We start from the raw sequence: 24897 nt of genomic DNA, 5'->3' as shown, positions 1-24897 counted from the left end.
GAAAGAAGCCAGGCACAAAAGGACAAAGATTGTATGATTTTACTGCTATGAAATATCTAGAATAGGCAAATTCATAGAGACAGAAAGTAGATTAGATGTTACATAAGGCTGAGGAGTTATCAATTAGAAGTTACAGAGTTTCTGTTTGGAATGAGGAAGGAGTTTTGGAAATAGCATAGTGATGATGTACAATAATGTAAATTTAATTAGCACCATTTAATAGTATACTTAAGAATTGTTAAAGCAGAAAACTTTGTTATACATGTTTCCTAATAAACAAATTTTAAAAGGTCATAATTCACATCTTCAACTAGTAGTAGATGTGACTTACAGACTTAGCTTTACCACGATAGTTAAAAGAAATAAATCTTTTTTTTTTTTACGGCCACACCCCTGGCATATGGAGGTTCCCGGCTAGGGGTCTAATCAGAGCTACAGCTGCCAGCCTACACCACAGCTACAGCAGCGCCAGATCCGAGCCGCATCCTCACCACGTCTGCAACCTACACCACAGTTCATGGCAACAAAGGATCCTTAACCCACTGAGCAAGGCCAGGGATTGAACCTGCAACCTCGTGGTTCCTAGCCAGATTCGCTTCCTCTGCATCACAATGGGAACTCCCCAAGAAATAAATCTTAAAGCCACTTTTCCCGTAACTCAAAGAGAGTGCTTAATCTCACCTGCAAATGACACCTGGGTCCCTAACTAGCCTCCTTTTAACTGCCTCATTGGTCACGCAAATCATGTATCACATGAATCGTCACAACATGCTTTGACGCATGGGATGCAGGGATGCGCCACTCACAGGGAGACAGTACAGGTGAGCCCCAGTGACAGAATTATCATCACTGCCCAGGATGCATGAGAACCCACAGTCAATCAGGGTTGCAGGGGCCAAGGCGTGGGGGGTGGGGAGTGACTGCCAGTAGGTATGGGGTTTCTTTTGGAGGTGATGAAAATGTGCAGGAATCAGTGGTAATGGGTGTACAATCCTGTAAAAGCACGAAAGATCACTGCAGAGTACACTCTAAAGGTGTGTGAAATGTCTCTTTATCACATGTAAATGATAGCTCCACAAAGATAGTCTTTAAAAATAATCAACACCTGCAGTCCAGGGAGCGCAGCTTGCAAGGAGGGTCCTAGAACACATCGGAACCTTGTTTGGGGCCAGAGAGCACTTATTCCCTGGGAGGGAATAACCTGGGACACGGTCCAAGGATAGGGTGAAGGCCATGCCATGGAGCCATCGTCTCAAAGCCAGGTTGGGCAGATCCGGGTCCCCACTGGGAACTGAGGACCAGGGAGGCCCAGGCAGGAACCCCGGGGACCAACAAACAGCTGGAGGAGGGGACAGCGAAGGGAGGCATGTGGAGAGACCACAGAGGGAATCCAAGCCAGGCTCCATGAGGTTGGCTCAAGGTCGTTTCTTCCTCGGCCCCACATGGAGAGAGAAGAGAAAGAGCACGTGCTTGGAAAGTCTAACAGAACTGAACTTAATTCCCAGCTCCAACACTGTCTGGATGACCTTGGCCACAGTACTCAAGACCACTGGTCCTCAGGTCCCTCATCTGAAAAACATCATGAACGCCCTCCTAGAAGACGGGTGGAAGGATGCAACAGCACTCGGTGCGTGGAGCACCAATGATGTCGCAGCTGCCCCTTGCCCACCCTACACATATAACACAGCTGATGCCACACAGCCCTATCGATTATTTTCAAAATGAAGATGAAAACATGAGTGGCCCCAGAGATCACAGGCCCAGTGGCCAGGAGAGGGCTGGTGAGGGGGCAAGGCGCAAACTTAAGTGCATGTGCCCCAGCAGGCTTGGTGACAACGAGATTACTTTTGCTTTGGGAAACTAAAGGCAAGGCTGATCCCGAAGATGTGAAAGGAAAGCCCTTTCCTCTTTTGACAAGTATCTCAAGATGCGATTGGGAATGGCTCCCTCCCTTTATCCACAAACCTCCAGCACTTCTGCTATATATTTTAGAAAATTTAGTTTATTTTTCAAAGCCAAGGGTTACAACTGAAGCCAAGCTTTCTTTGTCAGGAAGTCTGTCCTTTACTGAGGAGTGATGCTTAGGCTTGTATATTCCCCAAAAGAGTTTCCAAAAAGTAAGTGCCTCATCACACACGCCTGTCTGCCCCTCCTGCTCTCTGGGGCCCTGCACTCAGACATTCGGACCCTCAGAGGACTTCCGGCCAGTTTGGAAGGCAGGGCCTGGGCCTCGAGCTGCAGGCGGGAACCACGTGCCATGGCTGAGAGGTGGCAGCTTGGCAGGGGGGGGCGGCTGCTGGGTACGAGGAAGCCCAGCCTCCCTGGGCCCAACCCTCCAGCTGGAAACAGCGATCCAGATGGCCCCACGGTCCTGGGATCCTGCCGGTTCAGTGTGGCTGACACTTGTCAAGAGAATCCAAAATTCCAGGCCCCTCTGGTTTTCCCTTCATCACTCAGTATCAGCCAGACCGACTCGGCCTGTTTCTCTTTGTTCTACCTTTCCATCCTTGAAATTTTGAAAAATGTCAGCCATCCAACACCACCTACAAAGCTGCCTGGATGGCTTTGGAAGTTGTCTCGTGGCCACTTTCTCCAACTCCAGGGTCCTGCTCTCTGCTAAGAACAGCTACCACCCCCATAGTGGAGGACAGTCCCACTCCTGTGTGGAGCCTCGCTGCTGCCCTGCAACACCGGCTGCCCCGGGGGTTACTGCCTCCACTTTACAGGTGACAACGAGGAGACGTGACTCTTTAACACTCACAGAGAAAGACACCAAGTCAAGAATGTGACCTGAGTCACTTGTCTAGGTGTGGCCTTATTTCTCCTTCTGTCTCTCTCTTTCTTTCTTTTTTTTTTTTTTTAACTTTTGCTAACATCTTTGAAAAGTTTTAGCCCAACATGGATTATTTTAGAAGGAAAAATATATATATAAATGACTGAACATGACACAATGGTTACAAAGTAAATAGAGCTTAATTGAGTAATCAAGTCAACATTTCTCAACATTTCTGCCCACAGGCAACACGGGGGAGAACATTCATTTACTGTCTGGATTTTGGCTTGTCTCTCTAAAGGACAGGAGACAAGACTATTTCATTTTCCTTTTAGCTAGGTTCCAACGGGCAGCACCACGCCTAGCCAAGTGTATTGAGAGAAACCCCTGTTGGCAAATGGGCAGCTTGAATATTTCATGAAATTATGGCAACACTGTTCTGAAATGGTGGCTTCCTCCGGGGACCTCGGAGGCCACATGTCTGAGTCAGGCTCATGTCTTGTCTTAGAGCTGGAGACCAGGTCAGCCTCAAAGGCCTTCCAGTTTCTGGGAACATGAAGGCAAAGGCCGCAGGGATGGTGGGAAGGTCAGAGGCAGGCCCTAGCTGATGCGCTGCCCCTGCCGAACACAGACCTCTCCTTACTTCAGCCTCTCCTGGTAAGAGCAGGGGTCTGGGGGACCAGCCCTGACCAGGGAGCCAGGAGCCTTTGTTCTCCAAACTCAGTGGACTCCAGGCAGCCTGGCCTCTGACAGCTGCAGCCTGACTGCCCATGGTTTCTACCTGGTGTCCTCGCCTGGCCGACAGCAAGGCTGGCCAGTACAGAGCACCCAACCCTGGAGGCAGACAGCACTGCCCAGCCTTTCTCCCTCTGGGGCCAAAATGAGCCCTGATGGGCAGAAACAAAGTGAGCCAATTAAGAGGCTGGGGGGCATGTCTGTTTACAGACAAAATAGTGATCTGAGTTTTGTAGGAGTTTCTTGTGGACATACATGAACTTTGCAGTCTAAGAAATGCTTAAACCTGGAGTTCCCGACGTGGCTCAGTGGTTAACAAATCCGACTAGGAACCATGAGATTACAGGTTTGATCCCTGGCCTTGTTCAGTGGGTTAAGGATCCGGCGTGGCCGTGAGCTGTGGTGTAGGTCGCAGACGCGGCTCGGATCCCATGTTTCTGTGGCTCTGGCATAGGCCGGTGGCAACAGCTCCGATTAGACCCCTAGCCTGAGAACCTCCATGTGCTTCAAGTGTGGCCCTAGAAAAGACAAAAAAAAAAGTTTAAACCTTTCTAAGGAGAGTGACCCCCAATTCTGTTTCAAAATCTAATATCTCAGAAGTGACTTTAAGCCAGAACAAAAGTGGAGTCAGGACAGGGCGGGTAGGGACAGGATAGGAGTTTCATTCAGCCAAGTCTAAGCAGAAACAGTGCCCTGAGAGGGTCCGCATACACCAAGTACGGGCAAGGATGCAGGAGGATGGAGAGGGCAGGCCAGGCTCCATTATGGACCCTCCTGAGTGACCCTACAGGGGCCTGTGTTCTCAATCAGAAGCAGACTTTGTTCCTAAGGTTCCTTTCACCAGTAAAACATTCTGATCCTAGAGAGCCAGTTCCCAATGAGACATGCATTTACTCTGTCTGCTTGACAACCCTTCAGAGAACATGAATCTGGGCCCGCCCCTCCCTCCCCTCTCACTCGAGTGTGCGCGGCGCGCGCGCGCGCGCGCACACACACACACACACACACGCATGCTCACGCTCACACACAACACCCCACCAGAGGACTACCGTGAAGAGGCCACAGGATGGAGAGCATAGCAAGGGTTGGGGACCAGGTGCTGTGGCGTTTCAGGCTCTGGCCAGTTAGCCCCCGTCTCCCTCACCTCTGTTCAAAACCAGATCAAATCAACTGTTCCTTTTAGTTCCTGGGTCTCCGAGGAAGTAAAGGGCCTACTTTCAACCTCTGTTTGCCTCCTAAGCTGCAGGCTCAAGCTGCTCTCCTCTGTCCCTTAAATTCCCACTTAAGTTAATCCAGATCCACCAGCAGTTAACTGTGTGCCCCCCAGGTCCCCCCAGACACCTAATGAGCTGGGCCTCCCCCTATGCCCCCTGAGGCCCCCAGCCATCCCACAGCTCTGCTCTTCCAGGTCCCCTGGCACCCCCAACAAGTCCCCCAGCCAGAAGCAGCAAGGCCCTAGGGTTCCCAGGCTCCTGAAGACCTGATGCATCCTTGACACCCACCCCCCCAGCCTGAAGCAGCTGCCTCTATGCACCCCAGAACCCAGAGAGAAGGCAGCAGGGGGCAGCCTGGCCTTGGAGCAATGAGCGTCCCATCTGGGACCTGAGCCACAAACATAAACATGCACGGGAATCGGTTCAGCCTCCATGGTGCTTGGCCCGCAACAGATCGGGGGAGTCTGTGCCTGGCTTTGAATCCGTGCAGAAAGCCCTTGGCTTTCCCAGAGGGATTTTATCGCTTTGACTTGTTTTGTACAGTAGCTAACCCTGAGGTTCATGTAAACAGGTGTTTACTAAATTATTTTAATAGTGACAGCCATGGCTGGGAGGGTGGTTTCATTCTCAGAATGTTTAGCATTTATGTCACTAAATATTTAGCACCTGATATTTTGCAAAACAATTCCCCGTGCCTTTTTTAAAAAAAAATCAGTCTTCTGCTCTCCTCTGCAGAGCCCACCGCCAATTTGGGCAACAGTGAGGCAGAACCTGAAACAGACTAATCAGTGCGATTACCTCGCTAATTGGTCTTGTTGTTAAGTCTCCAGGTATCTCCCAAACAATCTATCAGCTTTCTTTAGTCCAAACTGGAAAATAAAATCGTCTCCTGATTTTGAATGCAGAGCACTGACTCCAGAGTCCCAGCGAGGAACAGCGGGACACCGCTGGCTGAGGGGTCACCCGAGTGACAAACGGTCCGCCTGGCAGGAGGATCTGGGGGGGCAGGGGGAGGGCACTGAAGCCTCCCCACTTACATTCTCAGCACGGACACAAGGGTCCTCAGACCCCAGGAACTCACCACAACAACCAAGAAAGCCAAGCGAGGACCGGGATAGAAAAGAAAACATTGGGAGCTGGAAAACATCACTGGAAATTAGCACAAATCTCAGTTACTTCCTAACCTAGGTCTCGGGAGCATTTCTGCCATTACCCAGCAGGAGACCAGCCAGACTCATAAACAGAAATCAGCTGTGAAGTGTACCCAGTCGTTTTTGTGTTTTTCCCCTAATAAAGTTAGGAAACTGCCTTCTTGCCTTTTAGCTGACAGGCTCTGCAGCCCTACAGGCCAGGCTTTCCAGCTCCCCCATTCCGACCAGCCTCACGCCCGGCCTGGGACCCAGCAGCCCCTCTGGTTACCAAGCCCTGGCGGTCAATCAGGGAGAAAGCTAACCCAGGACTGTGACAGGGGCAGCTGAGCGGGATGCTGCCTGGGACGGAGGTCAGCAGAGACTGGGGTAGGAGAATGATGGGGCAAGTGAAATCCAAGCAGGTTCCTTACCGAGAGCAGCTTGGGGGGCAGGGGGTCAGCCTGAGGTGAGTCACGCTACCCCCCACCCTCCGGCCCCTGCATGTGTGTTGCGGGACATTCAGGTCTGCCAATCTCTGCCCTGGGGCCGGCAGGCAGAGGAGGCTCAGCAGCAGGAAGTGCCCTCCTAAGCCTCTGTCCCTCTGGTCCAGCCCCGCCAATGCCCCTTCCTGACTCCCAAGCCCTGGGGCGCCACCTCCTGGAAGAGGCAGAAACCACACCCCCTCTGGTCTGGGGGCTGTGCTGGAAGGTGGGGGAAAGGTCAGCAAGGCCTCAGACCCCCACCCAGGACAGGCCCAGGTCTCCCTTAGCATTCATCTCCCACCCAGAAGAACCCACCGCAGGTGGTTTTAAGTCACAGAGAAAACTGAAGGAAGAGTCCCACGTCATCACCAAGACTCAGGGCCTGGGGCCACCATCAAGTCTGCAAAGCCTGGTACCCACAGGGAACCGTTCACCCAATGTAAGGCACAGCTGTCAAACAGTCTCCGGGGGGTGCATCCCCAGGATTCCTGGCTGCTACGGCCAGGCCCCCAAAGGGCATTAGGCTCTTGTGCAATCTATTTGAAATAGCTTTTCCTTATTCGGAGGGTGTGTGTGTGTGTGTGTGTGTGCGCGCGCGCACATTTAAACACTGTTAGCATGGGCTCCGTGGAAATAATGAATAATTGATTCTTGTAATGTATTCTATTGTGTAGTATTCTGATACACTGAAAGTAGCTGAGCAGTCCTGGGAACCATATTTGGAACCTCAAGAGCCCTTTTTCTCTGTTTCTTCCAAGCAGCCTCCAAGAGGAAGACGCGAATGTCACGCTTCCCTCAACCTGCACAGGCTGAGAAGCCGGCAACAGTGTTCTCTGACCAGTGACCATCGTTACCATCATTTCTTATGGTCATCGCTGTCTGCTGCATTGCTAAGCAGTGCTCTGAAAAGAAAACCACGGTATGTCTTCCTCTCCCAGAATGCGTTGCCCCCTCTGCCTTGTCTCTAGCAGATAAGCGACATTCTGATGTTTTATTTGTTAAATGGTTGACTATTAAGAAACTCATTTGCTAGCGGGAGCCTGCAATGGAAAATCAGCCCAGAAAAGTGGGAGGCTGACATGCGACCAGCACAGATAGGGCGCTGGAGGTGAGGCCCACGAGCCACTCCCAGCCTGACCCCAGCAGGCTGCTTCGACCCACCAGAGACCCCAACCCTCAACTCATGCACACACACACAGCCCATTGCAAAGCTGGGGAGAAAGGCCCGCTGCACTCAGTGCCTCTGTGAGGAAGTGTCTGTAAGCCCTGCCGCTGGCAACTTTTTGGGTCCTCCATACACCCCAGGTAATCATTTGCTGGTCTTCCCGCTCTGTTCCTGAAACCCCAACCCCCAGGTATGTTTCATGGCCCCTTTAGTTATTAAGCCACAGCAACCCACTCCCGGAAGACGTTCCTGCTTTCAGGTCTGCTCCCCACCTCGTCACCCTCCCCCTTCCGCCCCCAGGAAGACCCCAGAAATGCCAAGGACAGGGCACAGGGATGAGGGGAGACAGGGACCCTGGTACTCTTTCACCTGAGAACTGCATCCAAGAAAGAAGGCAAAACTGCTCCCGAGAATTATATAACCACTGCAGCTTCAAGGGAGAGGGCTGGAATCCAGGTTGCCATAGTGGTTGTCGGCTGTGGCTGGGAGAGCAGAGCTCCGGCCACGCTCGCCACTGCCTTTCCCTCCATCTTCCTCACAGCCTCGCCGGGGCCAGGCCGCTGCTCCTACTTTTAATGTCTGCTCCCCGAACATGTGTGGGGAGGAGATGTGGGGGGACAAAGGGGCAAAAGGAAGGGGGGAAAGCGCTAAAAAGGGTTTGTCCTGCACTGAGGGGAGGCCTCAGGAACTAAGACCATCACCACCATGTGAATAATAATTATGACCACAGCCCACTGCCATTGTCAGTGACAGCGGGGACCAGCCACTGGGCCCTCCTCTTGGAGGCTGCCGGGACTGAGCCGAGAGGCCGGAGGGGAGAAATCCATCCCTGCTCTTCACAAACGTCACCCTTTCCTTTGTGTCTCTCCTGGCCTCCCTCCTAATCCATCACTGCTTCATCCGGAGGGGGACGGGGAACAGGTGAGGGTGGGGCACGGCCTAGAGAAATCCAGGGACAGAAGTTGCCCTTGTGACCCCAAAGCCCTGGCTCACCCAGGACTCACGACCCTGGACAAAATTCTTTCCACCAAAAGAGGCCAAAATCCCCTTCCTGCCAGCCAAGCTGGAAATCAGTTTCAGGAGAGATGGAGGCCAGGGAAGCTGCCTGGCGGCCTCGGGTTCTACAGGGTAGGGGCTCTGCCTGATACCACGGGGATGGGGGCCGCAGGAGGGAGGAGGCTGGAAAGAGGAGGCAGAAACAGCTCCTCCACCAGGCTGATCCTCAGAGGAACACTTTAAGTGCCCAGGAAGTAGCAGGACCAACAGCGACAGGTATTGAGAAGGAAGAGATTGGAAGGAAGAGTATAAACACGGAGGCTCAGGAAACCAGGAGAGACAAGGAAGAGCCCGCACCCAGAGACAGAGAAAGCCATGGGGGAGGCAGAGGGAGCTGGGGGCCGCCACAGGCCAGCAAGACTTGTCCCTCTACACTCCACCATAACCTTAACTGCTGAGCAGTGCCAAAAAATAATCACTTGTTAATATGGGGGGGGGGTAGAAAGTTTCCAGGAAGTGGGGAGTTGCTTGAAAGCCTTTCCCCCTCACAGGGGGAGCTGCTGACACTTGATGCCAAGGATGGAGCTGCTGGGAAAACACTGGGCGATAGTGTGCAGCCGCGTGAGCTCGGCACACCCTTTCATTATTGCCTCAAAACATGAAAAAGCAGAGCCCACACACCGCCCGCATCCCAACCGCTGACATCCTCAGGTGCTAGCCCACATGTGGGTGCGAATCCGAACACACGGGGCGTGGGCGCGCTGGGGGTCAGCGGCAGCAGCGAGGTGGGTGGGTGTAGGTGAGCCAGAGAAGAGGGACACAGGGAGGGAGAGAGATGGGGGGGGCGGGTAGTCCACTGGGAGAGGGAGAGGGGAAGGGAGAGGCGAGACTCCCAGACTCACGGCTGCCTCCCGGCCCCCACCCGCCACCTGGAGCGCGCTGCCGGGGCGGGGGCGCGGGGCAGCGGGCGGGGGCGCCGGCCGGCCGGGTGCCGGGGGCGCGCGCGCGCTCCCAACCGCGCCCCGGGCGAGGCGAGGACCCCGGCCGCCGGGCTGGGGCTGGCGGGCCGGTCGGCGGGCTCTTCCGGCCAGCACGAGCCAACGAGGCAGGAGCAGACACTTGGGAACTTTTCCCCCTGCTTGGAATTTCTCCGGACGCCCGGCTCGGGGGCCGCGAGCGGGGGAGGGGCGGGGATTTTCCGCTCGGGCTCCGCGCGGTTCGGCCTGGGTCCGGCGGGTTCCCGGCCGCTCTGGGAGAAGGACGCGCGTCGGGGACCGGCTGGGGCCGCGGGGCGCGCCGAGGAGCCGGCGAGGCTGGCGGGCGCGGCGGCGGGGTCTAGCCTTACCTTGGTGGTTTTCCTCTGGAATGTACATCCTCGTGTTTTCATTGACCATGGACCAAGAATTGTTTTAAAGGGAGAAGAAGCCACAAAGAGGAAGAAATGTCAAACACCCCCAAGCGGGTCTGCACTAATCCCTCCTCCGAGGTCGGCGGCTTTCGTGCAAAATTCGAGGAAGCCGTGGATCTGCAGTATCTCTTCTTTCCTTTGGCTGATTACCTGATTCCCATTATTGCATCAAAAACCAAAAACTGATCCTTTCCACTACCGCCTCCTTCAGTGAAATTGTAATGCATCCTCAGCACATCCGGGCCCCTTCCAAGAATTCAGCGCCGCACCTCTGGCGGCCACAGCATTTGAAAAAATAAATGGAGAGGCAGAGCAAGAGGAGGCGGAAGGGGGAGAGGGGAGCGCGGACCCCAGGACGGGAGGGGCCCGCCGGCCGCCGGCCTGAACCGTCTCCGCCCGCTCTCGGCGCGTCCTCCCGGCTCTGCTCCGCTTTTTCTGCCCAAAGGTCCGGCGAGTCCCGAGGGCGAGGAGGCAGGAAGGCGCCGCCGCTCCGGGCCGCGCCGCGCGCCGCTCTGGCAGAAGCTGTTTCTGCAGAGGCGGCGAGAGGGAGCCGCGGGCAGGAGCGCGGAGCGCGGCGCTCACCCCGCGGCCCGCCGCCCCGCCCGCCCGCTCGCCCGGCGCGCCCCAGGCGGACGCGCTGAACGCTTCCAGATGTGGCGGCGGCGCGCGGGGCCAGGCGCACGGCGCGGGGCGCGCGGCGCGGACTTGAGCCCGGCCTGAGCCCCCACTTGCCCGGCGGCCCGCGCCTCTGCCCACATGCCGCCCGGACACACCCCTCGCGCCCCGCCCCGGCCCCCGGGGCCCGCGCGGCCCCCACAGCGGCGCGGCCTCTGGCGCGCAATTCCTGGAGGGGCTGCCGTCTGCCCACCTAGAGTCTCTGCAGATCGGACCAGTGAGCAAAACAGCAAAAGGAGCCGTGATCCCACAGCTCTGTTCGATCGATTACGATCAGAACGGGTGCACGAGTGGCGTGGAGAGGCGAGGGTGGGAAGAGGAGAGGGCAGAGAGGGAAAGGGCCCGAGAGGCGGAGCCTCCTGGCAAGGCAGTGGTGCCCAGATGTCTGAGCAGATTAATAGACCCGGGGTTTCTCAATTCCTCCGAGGCGGGCCGAGCAGCGTGCTGCTAGGATATCCTTACCTTCTCCTCTTAATTATTTCTGCCACTCCGGCGGCAATCTATTGAGCGCCTCTCCTTCCCGGATCAGCAAACCTTTCTCCCCGTGCCTCAGGCAGACAAGGAAGGTCCATGGCACCCCCTGCAGGCCCGGGCTCCTGAGAGTAGGGCGGCCTGTACCCTGGCAGGGCGGCCTGCAGCTCCCTCTTGGGAAAACACCCACTTCCTGCGCCCAGACACCACTCCCCAACTGCACAATTCCCCGGGGCGAGCCCATCTCTCTCCCTGGCCTTAAGCCACTGTCCATAGCAAATTTGTGTCCTCAGCCCAGGCCTGTCTTCCTGAGCGCCAGGCTACACAGCCAAATCAGTGCGAACATCTGAACCCTAACAGATCCAAACGCAGAATTCTTTCTCTTCCAAGCAATACCTGCTCCTCACCTGCCCCTCCCCCATCTCCGTTGATGGAACCAAAACGCTGGGGTCGTTCTTGGGTTCCTTTCTCTCATCCTTACACCGATCCTCTGGGAAATACAGAAAAATTCTGAATGTGACCAGTTCTCATGTCCTATCTCGGGCCTGAGCCAACATCCTCCTGTCCTTCACCTGCGTTTCTGCAGAGGCCGGTGGCCCCCTCCCCTCCTTTGATATTTTCTCAGTGCTACATTTAGAGCCACACATGCAAAGTGTCGCATCCCAGCACCTCTGCTCAAACCCCCAGGGCTCCCCAGTCCACTTGGGCAAAGCCCGTGTCCTCAGAGGAGCCTTCCCGGGGGCCCTGTGAACAGCGGGGACAGCTTCTCTCAAGGCCCCTCCTACTGATCTCACACTTGCTCCAGCCTCACTGGCCCCGTGCTGTACCCCAGGGTTTCCAGGAAGACTACTCCCTTTCATGGGCGCGTGGCGCGCGTGTGTGCCCACACAAACACACACACACACACACACAACTGGCGCCCTTTGCTCTAGCTATCCCCACCGCCTGCAACACTCTCTCCTCAGATATCACCTGATAAACTCCCTCACTTTCTTCAAGACTTTGCTCAAATCTCACTTTCTCACGAAGATTGACCCTGACCACCATACCTAGTACAGTCCAAAGTCAGTATCCACAGATTGCGAATCTGCAGATGGATCCGCGGTTGGTTGAATCTGCGGTTGAGGAACCGCAGATGGGGTGAGGGCAACTAAGGGACACCATCTTGTAAAAGGGACTTGAGCATCGGGAGGCTTTGATACACATGGAGGTCCTGAAACCAACAACCCGCAAATATCAAGGGACCACTGCACCACAAGCTGCCGAATCGGCTCCTCTAGCAACTCCGATCTCCCCTCTCCCTACTTTTTATTTGGTATTTAATCCCTCCCTGTATAACATAGTATATAGTCTACTTGTTCATTAATTACATTGTTTATTGTCTGTATCCCCCACTGATTCAATGTCAATCCCATAAGGGCAGGGCTCTCTGTCCTTTTTGTTCACCAGTATATCTCAAATGTACAGAACAATGTCCAGCAGAGAGCAGTTCCTTAATAAATATGTTTGGAATGAGTGAATGAGTTCCTGGGATAGTTTCAAGAGTGCCACCATTCACCACACCAGAATGCCTCTGTAGGATCCCTGGTTGGTGTCTGAAACTCACAGCTCCATCTCTGCTCCTTTGGCCAAGTTTTGGTGGAGTTTAAAATGCAAACGCCCCTACCAGAGGCATTAAGCCTTATCTGTCTTTCTACTATGAATGATGATCTAGATCTTGTTGGCTACAAGAGAAATCTGGCCTCTTCATTCTGGTCTGTTCACACTCCATTTTCAAGCTAAGAGAGAAAATCAGAAATGACATAAATCCAAATAGCTCCTCCATTTAGCTTTAGAATGCATTATAAGCCTGTGTTTCAGAGGCCCATGAGCCTGATTATGTGTTTAAATGAATATTAAAATTTGTTTGCCCCTTCTTTACACAGGGCAATACAGGAATAATAGTGACAGTTAACACTGCTGAGTGCTCTGTGTGGGGGGGTGATAGGTGTTTTACCACTTTATCTCACTTAATCCTGTTGCACAGAGAACAGACTTGTGTTTGCCAAGGGGGAATGGGGGGTGGGGGTGAGGAGGGAGTGGGAGGGACAGGGAGTTTAGGGTTAGCAGATGCAAACTGTTACATTTAGAATGAATAAGCAATGGGGTCCTGCTGTGTAGCACAGGGAACTATATCTAGTCTCTTGGGAAAGAACATGATGGAAGATAATAGAAGAAAGGGAATGTATGTGTGGATGACTGGGTTACTTTGCTATAGAGCAGAAATTGGCACAATATTGTAAATCAACTATACTTTGATAAAAATAAGAAAGGCTCTAATCAATAATCCTCATTGCAAGGATAAGGCTGGTGTTGCTGTTGTGATTATTATGCCCATTTTACAGATGGGGAAACTGAGGCTTAGAGCTTTAACTTACATGTCCAGAGTCATCCAGCTGGTAAACTATGGAGCCTGGACTTAGCCCAGGAGGGTCTGGCTCCAAACACACGTTGATACCATGATCCTACTCTCAGAGGGGTGACCAAGGGTGAGCTGGAGTTAGGCAGGGGACCAAGCAGATGAAAGTGACAGTGAAATGACCGCACCACATGCCTTAGGGAACTCACCGGGATTATGTGGAATTTACAGCCAGGCTCTTTGAAAGGTAGGCACTGTGTGAATTTGCCAAGTCAATATTACCTTCATGCCTCTCCAGTTTCGTTTTTCACTTCTCTTTTCAGCTAAGATATGTTCTTTCCCTTCCAGAAAAAGTTACTTCCTAAATATTTGGTCTTGCAACGTGTACCCAAATCTTGGCTTCTAACTTTGGAACACAGCCCTCGGTGCTCCCTTTCCAGGTAACAGATTCTCCACATGACAAAGGGAAACCAAGCACAATTCCGATTTGGGGTTTGGGAGGCGATGGGAATCTTTCTGTCTGTCATGGCAGGATCTGACTCTCTGTGGAAGGGGCTGAAGTGAGCACTCTCTCTGCCTGTGTTGTGATACCTGGATGTGAATGCACCCTTTCTCCTCCCCCCTCCCCACGTCTTCTAACATCTTTGGGAGGAGAACTGTGTTCATTTTTCTTTGTGCAAAGCATAGTGCTTGGCATGTGTGGACACTCATTGTATGTCGAATGCATGATTCACTCTGGAAAAGACTCCTTAAAGTGACCATGAATATTTCCTTTGGGGGTAATTAAGAGCACACTGAATTTGTTAATTATAGTACATTTGTACGAGTGAAAAACTTGGAAACATCTAAATATCCAACAGCAAAAAAAAAAAAGTTGATTAAATAATAACATTAAGAGATTATTACAGTAGTCACAATAGAAAATAGTATGGAGGTTCCCTTAAAAACTAAAAATAGAACTACCATATGATCCAGCAATCCAACTCCTGGGCGTATGTCCAAAAAAGATAAAAATTGTAATTCAAGAAGATATATGCACCCCAATGTTCACAGCAGCACTATTTACAATAGCCAAGATATGGAAGCAACCTGAATGTCCATCAACAGATGAATGGATGAAGATATACTCCCTAATATACACTATGGAATATTACTCAGTCATAAAAAAGAATAAAATGATACCATTTACAGAAACAGACACACAGACACAGAAGACAAACTTATGGTTACCAAAGGGGAAGGGAAAGGGCTAAATGAGGATTTGGGGACAAACAGATGCACACTACTACAAATGAAATAACAAGGTCTACTATAGAGCACAGGGAATTATATTCAATATCTTATAATGACCTATATATGAAAGAGAATCATAGATATACCCGAATCCCTTTCTGTACATCGGAAGCTAACACAGCATTGTAAATCAATTCTATTTCAATTAAAAGCGAGATCATTACAGCCATTTGCTCCTCAGCACAGCTCTGTAAGGGAAGGACTGCTAGCCCCATTTTATAGGTTGTACTGCACCACGTTATATAGGGGTCATTTCACAGAAGGGTAGACTTCACAGCTGGTGAATGTTGCAAGACGTGGGATCTGAACCTCAGCTGTCCACCCTCAGAGCCTCTGCTGTTACCCAACTTGTTGATAAAGTAGGGAGCATTCATACAATGCAACCCTACACAGATGTAAACCACATTAAGGAATAATATTAGCAACATAGAAAAAAGACTATTTACACCAAAATGAAGATAAGCTATGACATTTTATGTATGCTATGACTCCATTTTTCTTTTAAAGACAGGTGTATAATTTGAACTAGGAAAAAGGGGTCACACCAAAATATTGACAATAACTTTCTTTGGGAGGTGGGATTATGGGTAAATGTTCTTCTTTTTTCCTGCCTGGCCCACAGCTTCGAAAGCCAGTTGGGCAGGCAGGCACCATACCTCCCCCTGTGAGTCAGGAACACCTGTGAGGAACCACCTGGAATAACGCCCCCAACTCCCACGTCGAAGGCCCAAAGGGTCCCTTCCCTTCCTCTCCCTCAGCACGAAATGCTGCCACCACCTGCAGAAATTACCTGTCCAGCATCTTGAGTGCAAATGCTCAGGGGGCCTTTGCTGCCTGCCAAGGTGCCTGCTGACAGGAGGAAGCCGACAGCACCAGGGTAGTGGGTGCATTTGAACAGTGACCTCCTGGGAGTAGGTTTCATCCTTTCATTTCTAAGCCAAAGGATTGTCTGTGTATACATATGTAAGGGTGGGCATTTCAGGGAGGGTAAGAGTGATGGAGAAACCGAATGGCCCAGCAACAAGGCACCTTCCAGGAGGCTGCCTCTTTACCTCCCCATGGGGCCTTCTCAGAGCCCAGCCTGAAACTTCAGGGTGCTGGGTTTTGCAGAGAGTCACCTTAACAGAGTTGGAACTGTTTCCCAGAATGGCCTTCCCTGTGATGTGTGCCCCCAGCTTCCCCAGCTCTTCCCCTCAGCTGCTCAGAGTCCTGGGCTAAGGGCACGCCAGGGTCTGGGGTCAAGGGCACAGCCCCACACAGTCGAGGGTAAAAGTGGGGAGGCAGCAGGAACGCCACTGGTCATGGGGTCAGTTTAGATCTCACTCTCTCCTAGGTCCCATCCACCTGTGCCTCTGGCTTCTGGTCCTCTTACCCTCGGACACTGAGGCAGCAGCCCACAGACTCCCCACCACTCCCACAGCTGGGTAAACAGTTAGTCACTCACCACTCCCCCATCCAGCCTAGGGACACGCCCATGTGGCATTCACAGCTTTACCTGGGCTACTTGCTTAGATGTTTTCATGAGTAAGTGGCTAGTGCCCAGCTGTTGAATCCATCCTAATGACCATCACTTCCAGCACCTGCGGGGAGGAACCTGGTCTGTGCAGATGGACCGGGCACAGACCCGGGCTCCCCACCATGAGCTCTGGAAGCTTGGACACCTGACCTCACTGCCTAACGCCCGGTTTCTACAGCATGGAGCTAACCGTGGTACCTGCCTCCCTGGGGTACTGGTGAGAGTTAACTCTAATAATCCAGGCGAAGCACGTGGATGGCTACCACCCTGCATCCTGCAGGCAACACGACGTGTCACGTGGCTCCTGAGGGGCCTGACCTCACCCAGCCCTGCCCATGAGGCTGACCACCCCCATTGTATAGGAGTAAAACGGTAGCTAAGAGGTTAGCTTTCCTCCCCAAGACTGCTCGGGCAGTGCCTGAGAGACCTGGGCTTCGAACCCAAGTCAAGGCAGACCCAGAGGCCACGCAAGACACATGCATGCTGGAGCAAAGATGGAGGGGGATGAGGGCTTCCAGAAAACTCCCCCAACTCACCGTACAGAGAGCAGGGCTGACGAGCGCGACCCCCCTTCCTCACATGGGATGTCTCCTCCTCACCGGCTTGTCCAGAGGCCACAGATCCCCGCAAACCCGCCGGCTGTCTTTACAAACTGCATTTAAGGCAACATGGTTGGAGCTCAGCCCCATCTCAACGCAAGGTGGGGCCAGAGTGTTCAGAGTGCGGGGACCGGCGGCAGGGGGTGGGGGTGGGCGTTCAGCCATCCTCATCCTGAAGGCCCCTCAGATCGCAGGTGCCAATACATCCCCCCTGTTCATTTCCAGTGACCTAGACAGACCCAAGACAGAAAATGGTACCATCGTCGATAGCCTGCCCCTGGCGACCGGCCCTCCTGGGAGCAGAATTCCTGCCCCATGTGTAGTCCAAACTGGGACATTGTCCAACCTGAGTCACACAGCCAGCTGGTGCCCCTCACCTGCAAAATGGGGCCCCAGGCCCGTGGCCTTCAGCTCTTTGCAAAGAGGAGCTGACACCAGAAAAGAGCTAAATGGTTGGAGTGATTTCTTGGTGCTTCGTCAAGGCCCTGGGGAAGTTACCTTGCTGTGGGTGACCTGATGACCCCAGAAGGAAGCCCTCAGCCCTCTTCAGACCCAGCCTCCCACTTGTGAGGGGCTCAAAGGCCATTATGAACACACGTTGCCTGCATGTGCCGTGTCCTGGGGCTGCCCTCAAATCACCACGCATCAGGTGGTTTAAGACACAGATTTTTCTCTCCCTCAGCTTTGGAAACTAAAAGTCCCAAATCCCACAGGGTCACACTCCCTTCACAGGCCCCAGGGAACAGTCCATTTGCCTCCTCACCTTCTGGTGGCTGCTGCTGCCTTCAGCTTGTGACCACATCCACTCCTGCTCTCTCTGGGTCCTGTAACCTCCTCCTCTCCAGTCCAGTGTCACAAGGACACCTGTCATTGGATTTAGGGCTCCTGGATCATCCAAGATGACATCTTCTTCTCATGATCCTTAGGGTAATTAAGTAGGTCACAGTCACACGTTCCAGGGATTAGGACCTGGACTATATATATATATATATAGGCTGAGCCCTCGGCATGTGGAAGTTCCCAGGCCAGGGATCGAATCCAAGCCGAGCTGCAGTGAGAACGCTGGGTCCTTAACCCACTAAACCACAGGTTACTCCCTGGATGCATATTTTGAGGGACCACCATTCACCCCACACGTGGCCTTAACACGCCCTCAGGTCTCCTCGCCACTCTCATTTGACACTCAAAGACAGGAAACTTTGGCACCACCCTGCCCGGCTCCCTTTTTAACTTATAAAATTGAAATTGGGCTTATGTGAAGACTTAAGTGAGTGGTAAATAAATCCAGCATGACTGCTTACATAGAAGGATGCTTACCCATCCCTCGGTATCCCATCTCACACTGGGACAGCCCTGTGGGGGAAACAGCACCCCCCAGTTTTTGAATTAGGACAACTGATTGCCTGGGAAGGGGGGTCATTTGGCCTCATGGATCAGCAGCCAGGAGTGGACCTGACTTTACTCCCCGAGCCCCTCCCGCCGCCTGCCTCCCCAGCCCTTCACCTTCCTAACTCTTCAGGCTGGAGAGAAACTGTTTTCTCAACGTATAGTGGAAGACGTCCCTTCAGCAGGCCTTCCAGAACCTTTCTTCTCTAACTAGCTTTACAAAGGTTCTCGCCTCTCCTTCTACCCTCTCTGAATGCATTCTGAGTTCTCGGTTATCGTCAAAACATGGTCTGAGAGTAAACACCCTTCTCTGGCCATGGGAAAGCAGCTGTCAGCGCTCTTGTCCAGTTCACAGCCCTCCTAGGAATGTAGCTCTCGGTCCTTTCAGCTCAGCCTTGCTGTTTCAGCTGGCTTTCAATCTCCTAGGCCTGCACTCTCTGACCCCTGGTTCTTCTCCTTCTTGCCATGGATGGCAAGAAATGATCACTCAGTTCACGTCTGTGCTCTGAGTATTCTTTCCCGAAGGGTCACTTTGCATGGACCCCTCCTAGATCCGTGGCATGAATTTCCAATTTGTTTTCCTACAATATCAGAAATCATGGTAGACTAGAAAATCTCTAGTCTGACATAGGTCAGGTAACCCTTTGCCTGATGTTCGGAGCAAGGGCACCTTATTAAACAAAAAAGGATCCTTGTTCCCTAAGCCCTCTTTTTCTGTTTTTTTTCAAAGATAGTGCTCTGTTTGGATTATGGATTCTAGGGATCTGTTAGAGGGACACCCTTGGGTCAACCTAGAGCAGTGCCTTCCCTGTGTCAAACTATAAGAATACTGATACAGGCCACACAGAAAGGAAACGTTTTAAATATTTGCATTCTCAGAAAGGGACCCCACTAACTAATTACACTTGGTACCAGAACTGGCTTAGTCACCTTGTCTTCTGAAAGGTGATTTTCCCAGTCCTGGGGGTGGAGAAGTTGTCACTAATAACCAGCACCCACACAGTGAGTTCAGTACCTGTAATACATCTGGACACCAACTCAGAGAAAGCCAAGTCCGGGGGCTTATGTGGCCACAGACTCCATGTCTTCTGAGCCGTGACATCGTTAACTTGCCAAATGACTTCTGTTCAACAGCCAGGTAGAGCCTGGTGCCACCAAGAACTTGACGGTGTTCGAGCGTGGCAGGACATTCCCTATCATCTCTTCATGAGACCCTGCAGAAGTAGCTCTGCTCCTAGAGAGGTTATAGGTCAAGGTCATACTTGAAGACCGTCATTCCTTCAAAGTTTACCAGTCTTGCCATATTCCATAACAGAATCAAATTTTCTGCCCTTCTCATGTTTAGTCCTGCTTCAGTAATCATTGTGTGCAATAAATATAACTTCATTATTTTATTATTAATCACCAAACTGTGGCAAATTTTTTCTGCAAATTGGCTGCTGCTGCTTATAAAGTAACACCTCTGTAAACTTCTAACTACAGTTTGGCTCCAAGAATATTCTGTTTTCCTCCCCTCTGGGCACATGGGACGGTGTACCTCTCAACCTGTATTCGAATACACTACTGGGCTGTTCAGACCAATGATATTTGAGTTGAGTGACATGTGTCACTTTCAGGCTGAAATAATGAGAGGCCCATTGTGATGCTTCTGCTTCTTCTGCCCCAGAATCCAGATGGAGCAGGTACAAGATAAAGAAGCATCCATCACCTGGGACCCCTGAGTGGCTTCATGAAGCAGAACCTCTCACACTGACCCTATCTGGACATAGAGCATGAACAAGAAATAAGCTTTTTTTTTCTTTTTTCTTTTTTACATTTTTAAAAATTAAAGTATATTTGATTTACAACACTGTGCCAATATCTGCTGCACAGCAAAGTGACCCAGTCATACATTTTTAAATATATATATATATTTTTTCCCTATCTCATATTCTCTTCTATAATGTTCTATCACAAAAGATTGGATATAGTTCCCTCTGCTATACAGCAGGACCTCATTGTTTATCCATACTAGATGTAATCATTTGCGTCTGCCAACCCCAAGTTCCCCGTACATCCCACTCCTTCCCCCTCCCCCTTGGCAACCACGAGTCTGTTCTCTATGTCTGTGAGTCTGTTTCTCTTTTGTAGATAGGTTCACTTGTGCCATATTCTAGATTCCACCTGTAAGTGCTATCACATGGTGAAATAAGCTTTTATTCTATTAAGCCCCAAGAATTCAGAAGTCATTACCAGCATATATAATTGCCTGCCTCAACCAAAAGACTGATGTGTAACCACAATTCTGTGTGTGATCCGCGTGTGATCAGGGATTTGCCAAGTTCTGATTAGTTGAATTGGTTTCCACTCCAATCAGCATAAAATCAGTCAATGATTCTAATTCATAAGAGGGAAGGTCACAACCGTGATGGTTTCATGACAGAGGAATATTGAGAGCATTTATAATTTGTGTAGCATATCATTGCTTTTATTTGTTCTAGATAAATCAATGACAATTTCCATTTCAATCGATTTTACAGATGAAATACCCCCAAAACACATTTCTTTCTTTAAATCTGCCAAAAGTACAGGTATGTCTATGCCTATGTTTATATCAAATAGCTTATGCAGACTGCTTTTATGTGGGTGAATCAGAGCATGTTAACAATTTCCCAAGTGGGCTTAGAAAGTGCTTGGGGTTGTTTATGGCATCTCTAAACAGCTGTATGAGTAACCCATGTGATACATGAGTGGTTTTCAATGGAATGTGTTTCTAGAGCCTCAAATTTCATACATACTCAGTCTTAACACTGGATGGAGGACCATGTGGAACTGAGGTTATCCTTTCTCTTCTGACCTCTCTCAGCCACCTTCGCCCATTGCAGAGGAGAGACACACCTGTCACCCCATTCACACTCCCCATCCTTCCAGGGTCCATTTCCTAGTGACATGGTTCCTTCCAGGCACTGAATAAAAAGGTGTTTCACACACTGGTGTCTAGAAGGCCTCCTTTAATCAGGCGGGCCCTTCCAAGCATCCATCCCTTTATCACATATTTCTAATACTATTTACATTTTATATTAATAATTACTTTAAAAGCTCATAATACAACTTGTAGTTTTGCTCCTGTGTACACTGATACTATTTGGGTTAATAATATTCTGGGTCCAGAAGAAATCTGGAGCATGGAGCCTTGTAGTCACAGGAAGTTTATTTTGATTTAAAGTTCAATGTATATATCTCTTTGTTGCAGAGTCGTATGATAGCGGGATCAATGAAAGACTTTCAGGCGTGAAAATACATTGTATCAGGATAAAGTTTTATGGAGAAAATAGCATGGAAATATGTTTCCAAGGAGAAAAAGAAATGATGCAAAATCTTTGTTTAAAAAAAGAGCTCTCATATATTTTTGAATGGATAATAGAAGGTTTCAAATAGCTCGGGTGTTTATACTTCATTGGAAACTTTTTGAAGAGTGATGCAACAATTTTATTTTACTTTAAACTGTCAAGATCTACAAAGCACCAGAAATTGCACCATTTACAACCATTTAAACTTATCATGAAAATTTGGGGATGTCAACTTGAAGTGTACGATAAGGCACTTACTTTTCAGAACCCTTTTGGGGGCGTATGCAAGCCAAGCAGTGTGGAGACTGAGGACGCTGCACAGCCCGAGCCCCGGGAGGCCCCAGGCCGCCCAGCCTCTGAGCCTGTGTTTACATTGAGTGAAGTCGGGCTACCAGGAGGAGGCATTCGCCGTGTGAGGACACGCTTGTGCAGCAGGTGAACAGCTCTGGTCTTTATCCACTCTTCTCACTCTGTCTTTAACCCCAACACCATGTTGAACAACTGGCTTCCCTTCTCAAGGCTTTTACCCTGAGCTCCTTGGAGAAAGAAATGCAGTGTCACATTGTCACGTTATCCCAGGGGGCTCGTGGTGACCCAAATACTCCCGAGGGGTCTTCTTGACCCCAGATTATTTGTATTTTACCCCATGACAGAATCGTTCCATTTTTGAGGATGGTTTGCACTGATAAAGGACAAGCACAGCAGGTGGTAGGACTTTGGATGATTTGAGATTGGATTTTCTCAGCCTCAGAAGAAATTCTCTCCTTTTTCGGCCTTCAGTCAGGATTCACTGGACAGATCTGAATCCGTCTTATTTTCATTTACCAACTGGGAGCCAAAAGGGTTAGGCATTGGGATGAACCCTGGGTTCAAGGCCTGCATCTTCCCCTGCCCAGATGTGTCACTTTAGTCAAGGCTCTCATGTCCTCTGAGCGTCAGTTCCCTCTACCAGCAACTGGGAAACCCCAAGGAGGGGGGTCTGAGCGTAAGATGAAGTATTAGTCTGAAAATGCGTGGTGAGAAAAGTATAGGCACAGCAGGATATTTATTACCAGGAAGATGGAGTCTTACATCATCTTTGACCATCTGTAGCGGCTCCCAGGGACCATGCCTGGTCCAACCTCAACATCATTAACCACAATTCCAACCCTTTTCTTTTTTACCCCTCTTTGGAAAAAGAGAAGAGTTGGCTTCCATCTCTTCCATAAGAGCCCGCTATCTATTTGAACCAATCCCTTGGAAGTGAGTCAAGAGCACTCCACATCTCCACAGCACCAAGCCTGCACTAGACCTCGATAACCAAATTCTGCCAAATTTCTCATGAAAGGCAAATTAAATTTCAACAGTTTCATCCATGTAGTCTTTTTCAGCTGGAAAAATTTCCCTTAAAATTCTGAAAGTAAATCCCGGAACAGTAGGAGTTAGATTAACCAAATTATTTGCCGTCAAGTCTATGCATTGAGCTAGAGCCCCATCAGGATGGATTGTTCTGCAGAAGCCAGAGCAAGCTTCATTTCCGGGGATCTAGAATGTCATTCGAGGTTGGTAAGCATGGAGCTAAAACATTTCCCATTATACAAAGACCTCTTCCATAGTTTTTAAAATGCCCAAATTATGAGTGTTACCAAAAAAAAAAGATGGAGTTTTACTGTCCAACCTCGGAAATCTGCTGGCTAACCCTCTGAGGGCCAGTGTCATGGGGGTGAGCCTCCACTGGACAGGAAAGCAGCACCTGGTCGGGGGGTGGTGGGGGGGGGGGAAGCTGAATGAAGAGGGGAGGGCTTGAAAGAAAAAGCTGGTGCTGTCATGATTCCAACCAAGTGACCAAGCAGACAAATGGACCCCTGCCTTCCTTCATCTCTTTGCATAAATCCTGCACCCCACCTCTCCAGAAACGTCTCTCAACACACACAGGCATCCAACAACTATAAGATGTTCCGAGGAAACCCAAGGTCTATAGTCCCCTGCCCACCTCAGGGTGCTCCCTCCTACCCAGAGGGCACTGTGGTCCAGAATAACCCCTCATTTGGTCTCTCCCACACCCTGCTTTCCAACCCCCATCCTCTGCCTCCTGTAAGTCTCAGCCCCAGTTATGTCCAGAAGCCACCTGCTCAGGTGGTTCAGACGCCCCTTCCTCTGCCCCTGCCCCACATGGAGCCTTGTAGTTTTCTGTATCAAAGCACCAGTTGTATTTCTCAGTATTTATTTGGACTTTTGTTTACCTCCTGTCTCTTCAACGGGACTTCGAGCATTTCAGAGGCGAGAACCACATTCTACTCGCCTTGAAGTTTCCTTCCAAGAATAGTATATGGCTCATAGTAAATGCTTAAGAGACATGTGATAAAGGAATGAGGTTCTCCAATCCCTGAAGGCGGTGAGGCATTAAGGGATGTCTTGCTAATGGTCCCCAGCAGGCAGAGGAGATATTTCGGGACCAGGAGCCCTGCCCTCCTTCCATCCGTCATGTCCCCGAAGTATGTACATGAAAGGCTGGCCTTGACAAGCATTCCTCTCTGGCCGATTTTAGAGGGAGGTGGCTTCCCTTGTGCCCCATGGTTATTCAGTGGGCTTCCTAGCTTTAACAGACCCTCTTCCAGGGGCTGGGCCTCTGCGTGAAAGTTGGGGCTCTTGTTTTTCTGGTATGAGGTCCATGTTACATGCAAGGACTGACCCTGGCCCCACAGACCATCACTCAGAGTATTTTCACTGCCCCCAAAGCCACTGATCTTTTTATTGTCTCCAGAGTTTTGCCTTTTCCAGAAAGTCATGTAATTGGAATCATACAGTGTGTAGACTTCTCAGGACCCTACAACTTTTAACAAACAATTTCCAGAGCGAGTTGGGTCCCAAATACACGCTGAGCCCCCAGCTAACTCTGGTATAATAATTTGAGGAGGGCCGTCAGCAGAGAGTAAGCCCGGTGCAGAGTTTGATGATACAAATAATAAAAGCAAGAGAAATTCTACAATCTCACATTTACATGTGCAGAAGATTAAAATTCCCTGCATGCCTGCCCAACAACGAACTCTTTTTTTTCCTGTCTCCTCTTAGAGCTTAAGAGCTTGAGGAGGTAAGAGTAGCCGAGTGAATGACAGGTTAATCTGTCCCATGATCGAGTCAGTGGCTGCGGCCGTGTTCACAAGGGAGGCTGGTGAATCCTTTCCTGGGATGACCATCCTGACCAGCCTCCCCAAAGCGACACAACTACTGCCACCTGGAGCGAGCCGCGCTGGCTCCTTGGGACCTGCAGACCAAGGGAAGCAGACGCAAATGCTTTTGAAAAACTGGGAATTCTTTTTTTATTTGAGTATAGTTGATTTACCACAT

The 24897-nt window shown here is 50.7% G+C and overlaps 1 protein-coding gene across 8 annotated transcripts in view; it reads right to left on the bottom strand.

Moving 5' to 3' along the window:
• CACNA1C (calcium voltage-gated channel subunit alpha1 C) overlaps window positions 1-10178 on the bottom strand; it is a 434223-nt gene extending 424045 nt beyond the window's left edge. For all 8 annotated transcript variants that reach the window (XM_047787908.1, XM_047787912.1, XM_047787914.1 and 5 more), the window contains exon 1: window positions 9841-10178. In XM_047787908.1, coding sequence (XP_047643864.1) covers window positions 9841-9889 — 49 coding nt within the window. In that variant the 5' untranslated portion in view covers window positions 9890-10178. The remainder of the gene's footprint in view (window positions 1-9840) is intronic.
• Window positions 10179-24897: the final 14719 nt, after the last annotated feature.

This window comes from Phacochoerus africanus, chromosome 7, assembly GCF_016906955.1.
Source record: "Phacochoerus africanus isolate WHEZ1 chromosome 7, ROS_Pafr_v1, whole genome shotgun sequence".
NCBI lineage: Eukaryota > Metazoa > Chordata > Mammalia > Artiodactyla > Suidae > Phacochoerus > Phacochoerus africanus.
Note: the sequence above shows the minus strand (reverse complement) of the source record. Positions and strands in the feature narration are given on the sequence as shown.